Here is a 6,928-nt window from a genome sequence, read left to right on the forward strand (position 1 = left end):
AATAGCCCCCAGACACCCATTTTGCTCAGTAATGAAGTCACTCCCAAGGCTCACTCTTCAGCCAAAGATTAGACAGGCCCATAAAACAAAATGAGACTAAAGGGGCACAACAGCCCAAGGACAAGGATGAGAAGGTATGAGGAGACAGGAAAGCTGGTAATAGGGAACCCAAAGTCGAGAAGGGAGAGTGTTGATATGTCGTGGGGTTGTTAACCAATGTCATAAAACAATATGTGTACTAACTGTTTAATGAGAAATTAGTTTGTTCTGTAAACCTTCATCTAAAGTACAATTTAAAAAAAATGTTTACTGGAAAAAAAAATATGCCTATATATAGACAGAATGATAAATAGGGCAAAATGTAAACAACTGTGAATCTGAGTAAGAGATACAGAAGTTCCTCATTCTATGCTTGCACCTTTTCTCTGAGTTTGAAATTATATCAAAATAGAATCACCAAAAACAAGTCAGTTCCCATCTTTTCATGTTACTAATTAAGTAACCTGATATGTCCCAAAGTTTGTTCCATAAAATACTAGTTCCAAAGGATGCTCCATACGAAAAGTAGATTTTGTAGTCAAATAAAACTGGGACCAGCTGCCTTATCTGTGCTATTTCCCTTCTAAATAAAGGCTTGGAGAGGTCCTGAAATAAAGAAACCTGTCAACCCAGCATTTGACTACTAAATCTTATCATATATACTAACTTCCAGCAAAACCAGTACTCCAGAGAACGGGTAGGGCAGACCAGCTTGAAGTAACAAGCAGTAAAGCAGCAAAGCCCTGGACTTCTGGGCCTAGGCCTCCAACCCAGGACTGCTGACCTCGGAGAGTTGGCTACGGGCAAAGGACAAGCCTTCTCTGTGCTAACCAGCATCTCAGAAAACTGAGCCTGAAACCCTGGCCTTGTGCTCTACCCAGCTGAACTAACCAGTCCAAACCATGGCACTGTTCTTTAACGCAAAAGCAAAGACACCAGAAATACATTCCTGCTTCAAAAGGGTACTATGAGTTCTGTAAGTATATTTATTGTAAGTTATTCATTCCATTTACTAGTTTATACATCTCACTCGGAGTAGACTGAACTCTTTGATTAACAGGACTAGTTCTTATTTCATCGTTATATCCTCTATGCACAGTGCCTGACTCACTACAGGTCACCAAAAAACGTACGCTGAATACATATTGAATTAATCGATGAATAATTACCTCTGATCCAAGATACGATTTGCCTTGTATTAATTCAGGTGCTGCGTAAGCAAGACTCCCACAGCATGTCTGTAGGTGGTAGTCCTTATTACCCTGCAAATAAGATAAAAATGAAACATTTATTAATTACGGCCCTTAAGAGAACTCAACCTCGATAAACATTCTTTGAGCACAAGGAAAGAGAAGCTAAATGATGAACTATCCCGAGCAATAACGGACTTCTGCAGCCAAACCAATACTCTCTGCATACGTGCACAAACACACGTGTGGTCTCCTCTTCTTTGGGTTTCCAGTACCACTACAACCCGGAACCTACAAAATCTTTTCCCTTTAGCTCAGTCAAGTCAGTCTGTATTTCCCTAGGAATCTACTTGCATAATAATCAGCTTAGCATACATCCAAGCACTAATGTCTTCCTACCCTCAAATGTTCAAAGAAAATGAGTTATTTCTTTACAGGACCCTATCTTCAATATCTAAGGAGCGCTGGCGGCACAATGATTAAGCTCTCAGCTGTTTAACCAAAAGGTCAGTGGCTCAAACCCACCAGCCACTCCACAGAAGAGAGCTGGTGATCTGCTGTCGTAAAGATTTCAGCCCATGAAATCCTATGGGGCAGTTCTACTCCGGCCTTAGGGTCTTTATGAGTTGGAGTTGACTGGACGTACACCAACAACATCTCCAATACCTAACCATTACAAACACAGAAGAGTGTCTTTTTCCTTAGAGGGAAGAAGGCAACTATGGTACACAGAACAGTGCCCTGGGAGTCTGTTTTCTAGACTCAGTTTTAAGACAAACCACTGCCTTAATTTCCAGATCTATTAAAATGAGGAGTCTGTTCATTTTCCTCTGCCCTCCCACAGAAGATGTAATGGAAACGATACTACTGCCCAACACCTGTATAGAGTTCATCAGCTTGCAAAGGGCTTGTGAAATTGTGAGATTGGATTTACAACTGAAACAACTTGCCTAGAAGTGAGCACCTCAGCAGAAGGCTGTAGCTGATCCTTTCCCAGCCAACCCCCACTTTTATAGATGGTGTCTGTGCAGTCAAATCTGAGACAGCCATAAAAAAAAGGCTAACGGAGTCTGTCACAAACATTCTCTACCGCTTCCTATGGAGAACAAGACTTAAACCAGTTTATCTGTCCAAAGTATGTTTTATCTTTATACATCTGCCGATCAGAAAACTGCCTTCTAGCATTTGATTCCCAGACAGAAGGTTCCACTGATAATCTCTGAACAGCCAAAGAAGGAAAGAAGAATCAGACATTCAGCCGAAGGGGTAAAGTCAGCTTTCCTTTGCACCTAGCTAATTCTGATTGGGGCAGGAAATAATCATGGGACTATGAAGGACTGAGACAAGTCTACAATTTCAACATTCTCAATGAGTGTAGACAGCTCATTTTAAAGACTGCGAGTACCATCATTAAAGAACTCAGGAGGAAGCCTCCAACAGGCAGCCACACAGGAGCTCTGCCACAGACAGTAGAGCTGGGAAGTTCAAAGTCACCTCAAAGAGAAGTTATGCAGCAGAACAGCAGTATTTAACTATGGAGTGCAAATTAAGGAAATATATAACCATATGCATTTAAAAGGGCATATGGACTTTTTCCTTCAATTCTTTTATAAGGAAAGGGAATTGTCTCTCAAGACATAACAGTAATTGTTAGTCATACAACTATGTAGATAACAAAGAATAGATTAGCACTAAATTCTCAAAACTCATATTTAAATGAACACCAGCATCATCCAGTAGCAACATACTCAAACTGCAAGTACATGTCAATTCAGCATTCCTGCTGTGGTGGCCTCGAGTTCCCTCAGCATTGCAAATTCCTCTCACAAAATACTCACGGGTATAGTACCCAGCCTTGAACCTAGAGCAGTGGTTCTCTGTCTTTGCTGCATATTAAAATCACCTAGAGAACTTGTAAAAAAATAACTGACGCCAGAGATGAAGTATAACCTTCTTTCAGTGGAGGCCAAACCAAAAACCAAACCCATTGCCATCGAGTCGATTCCAACTCATAGTGACCCTATAGGACAGAGTAAAACTGCTCCATAAGGTTTCCAAGGCTATAAATCTCTAGGGAAGCAGACTGCTACATCGTTCTCCCATGGAGCAGCTGGTGGGCTCGAACCGCCAACCTTTTGGTTAGCAGCCGAGCGCTTAACCTCTGGGCCACCTGGGCTCCTCTCAGTGGAGGCAACCAGGCTCAATAAAGACTAAGCAGAAGTCAGTGCAAGATAACACATTAAGAGGTGCATTTACAAAGGAAATAAATCCATTTTTATTTCTGCACTTACCTTGGGTTTTGCACAGAGACCAAAGTCAATCAGCTTTAAGTTATGGTATTCATCAAACAACAAATTTTCCTGAGAAAATAAAGATATTTTGATAACCATATGCTGACTTCCTTACATCACATCCCCACCTCTAGTCACTTCTAAAAATCATTTAAGGTACTAAAAAGCCTAGGCACAACAGAGTGAAAACCATTAAAATAAGAATGAATGATTAAGAGCTATAGGAGACAGGAGGAATAATGATAACTACTACACAGCTTCTCCTCACAACACATTAGCATAAGCCATTTTCTTCTCTGTGCTCTGAGGTTCAACTACAGAAAAAGCAAATACAATCTGTGCCAAAAGTAAATTTAAACCAAAAGAGCCAGCTCAAAATGAAAGAGCTGAGTATAAACAGAGGGAAAAGAACAGTAACACTGCTGTATCTTGTTAGACCAATTCCAGGTCCCTGACCTTGGTACCAAGTTAACATTTAAATCCATGTTCGCCATTATTTGTATTAGTTAGAACCTGCAGACTTAAGAGTATACATATTTTTATTCTGTCCTTAAGAAGTAGAGTCTGTCCATTCTATTGATCTGGTCCTTTCTGAGAAATAACAGAATTAAAATTAAAGGAAGAAAGGGTTAGGAAAAGAGTATTGAATGGAAAATACTCAATGAATGACTCAATACTCTTAAAGAGTCTTTTTCTTTTCTTTTCTTTCCTGGAGGCAAAATCCTGAGGTTTGTATCTCACAGCTGATTACAAAGACATTTGTACCATCACACACGATTGACAGACAAATTGAATGCTAATAACAAGTCCATCCAAAAAGTCTACCAAAAGTCATAAGTAACGGAAGAAAAAAGAAACGTGACACATTCAGAGGGGAACAAAGAAAAGAAAGACTAAGATAAATTCCTAAACAGAAAGAATGTTTGGAAACTTAAAAATAACAGGTCAGTGATGTTGAAGTCTCAAGTGAGTATCTAACAGTGACACATTCACTTACTGGTTTGAGGTCCCTGTGAGCATAGCCTTGGCTGTGCACATAAGCAACTGCAGATACTATCTGACGGAAGACAACTCGGGTCTCTTCCTCCGACAGGCGATCCTGGGAAATTATGTAATCAAACAGCTCTCCTCCAGGACAGTACTTCAAAAGCAAGAGAATCACATAGATACTGTTATTACTTACAAGAATCAATTCAGAGGAATTTAAAATTAAAAAATTAAACTTAACTCAGATATATTATTAATTCAACTTTACAGGCAAAGGAACTGAGTGAGGCATATTCCAAAAATACTCTCAGCATCATTTGTTATGTACCAGTTGCCAGCCTTGACTCATGGCAACCCCATGTGTGTCAGAGCAGAACTAACTGTGCTCTAGGGTTTTCTTTTTTTTTTTCTTTCAGCAAACATTTTTTTTTAATACTTTTATGGTGTTTTAGGTGGAAGTTTACAGCACAAGTTAGTTTCTCATTCAAAAATTTGTACACAAATTGTTTTGTGACATTGATTACAATCTCCACAATGTGACAGCACTCTCCCTCTTTCCACCCCGGGCTTCCTGTGTCCACTTGTCCAGTTTTCCTGTCCCTTCCTGTCTTCTCATCTTGCTCTTGGGCAGGAGTTGCCCATTTGGTCTCATGTATTTGATAGAACTAAGGGGCACATGTGTTATTGTTTTATAGGTCTGTCTAATCTTTGTCTGAAAAGTGGGCTTCAGGAGTGGCTTTAGTTCTAAGTTAGCAGGGTGTCCTAAGTTAGCAGGTATATTTTTCTTCTGCTCTGTCTGGGACTCTCTATTGTGATCCCTGTTAGAGCTGTCGGTGATGGTAGCCGAGCAACATCTAGTTCTTCTAGGCTTAGGCTGGTTGAGGCTGTGGTACTTGTGGTCCTTTAGTCCTTTGGGCTAATATTTCCCTTGTGTCTTTGGTTTTCTTCAAACTCCTTTGCTGCAGATGGGATGCGCTCGACAGATGTATCCTGATGGCCGCTCGCAAGCTTTTAAGACCCCAGACACTACCCACCAAAGTAGGATGTAGAACATTTTCTTTATGAACTATGTTATGCCAATTGACCTAGATGTCCCCGAAACTATGGTCTCCAGCTCTCAGCCCCAGCAACTCGGTCCCTCAAGGTGTCTGGATGTGTCTAGGAAGCTTCTAAGACTTTGCCTCGGACACATTGTGCTAACTTCCCTTATATTGTATGTTGTCTTTCCCTTCACCAAAGGAAAGGTGACACTGGTTTACTATCTCCATAGGGTTTTCAATGGCTGATTTTTTTGGAAGTAACTCACCAGGCCTTTCTTCCAAGGCACCTTCTGGGTAGACTTGAACCTCCAACCTTCTGGTTAGCAGCCAAACACGTAAACCATTTTCACTACCTAGGGACTCCACCATTTATAACTGGGTTACTATTCTAATACTAAGATAATGTAGTCAGCCTAAATGTCCAAGGAAAGGCCTGGTACACAATAGGTTTTCACTAAATATTTGAGGTGAATGGACAGTAGGCACTTGTTGCATATTTCTGACACATGATACAGTCTCAAGTCGTCATTAAAAGTGTTGCTATATGTCTGGGGTCTCAAAAGCTTGTGAGTGGCCATCTGAGATTCCACTGGTCTCATCCCTTCAGGAGGAAGGGACAATGAAGAAAACTAAAGACAAAAGGGAAAGATTAGTCCAAAGGACTAATGGACCACAACTACCACGGCCTCCACCAGACTGAGTCCAGTACAACTAGATGGTGCCCAGTTACCACCACTGACTGCTCTGACAGGGAACACAATAGAGGGTCCCAAACAGAGCTGGAAAAAAATGTAGAACAAAATTATAACTCACAAAAACAGACCAGACTTACTGGCCTGACAGAGACTGGAGAAACCCTTAGAGTATAGGCCCCGGACATCCTTTTAGCTCAGTAATGAAGTCACTCCTGAGGTTCACCCTTCAGCCAAAGATTAGACAGACCCATAAAACAAAACAAGATTAAAGGGGCACACCAGCCCAGGAGCAAGGACTAGAAGGCAGCAGGGAACAGGAAAGCTGGTGATTGGGAACCCAAGATCTAAAAGGGAGAGTGTTGACATGTCGTGGGGTTGGTAACCATTGTCACAAAACAATATGTGTACTAACCATTTAATGAGAAGCTAGTTTGTTCTGTAAACCTTCATCTAAAGTACAATTTAAAAAAAAGATGAAAGAAATATCTAGACTAGGAAAATGCATAGAAACCGGGGTTGCCGGGGGTTAGGCGGGAGAGAGAAATAGGAGTTATTGCTTAATGGCTACTGAGTTTCTGTTTCAGCTGATAAAAAATTTTGTTGGTGGATGGTGGTGGCTGCCCAAAACTGTGAATGTAATTAATGTCACTGAATTGTACACTTAAAAATGGTTAGAGTGGCAAGTT

General features: G+C 40.8%; 1 protein-coding gene across 2 annotated transcripts in view; it reads right to left on the reverse strand.

The window, feature by feature from the left end:
• Window positions 1–6,928, reverse strand: part of MELK (maternal embryonic leucine zipper kinase) — a 108,444-nt gene that overhangs the window by 89,473 nt on the left and 12,043 nt on the right. For both annotated transcript variants that reach the window (XM_004372256.2, XM_023727505.1), the window contains 3 exons: window positions 4,518–4,661; window positions 3,521–3,589; window positions 1,209–1,301 (listed from right to left, as the gene is read on the reverse strand). In XM_004372256.2, coding sequence (XP_004372313.1) covers window positions 1,209–1,301; window positions 3,521–3,589; window positions 4,518–4,661 — 306 coding nt within the window. The remainder of the gene's footprint in view (window positions 1–1,208; window positions 1,302–3,520; window positions 3,590–4,517; window positions 4,662–6,928) is intronic.

The sequence above is a fragment of the Trichechus manatus genome, unplaced genomic scaffold (genome assembly GCF_000243295.1).
Source record: "Trichechus manatus latirostris isolate Lorelei unplaced genomic scaffold, TriManLat1.0 scaffold00016, whole genome shotgun sequence".
Classification (NCBI taxonomy): Eukaryota; Metazoa; Chordata; class Mammalia; order Sirenia; family Trichechidae; genus Trichechus; species Trichechus manatus.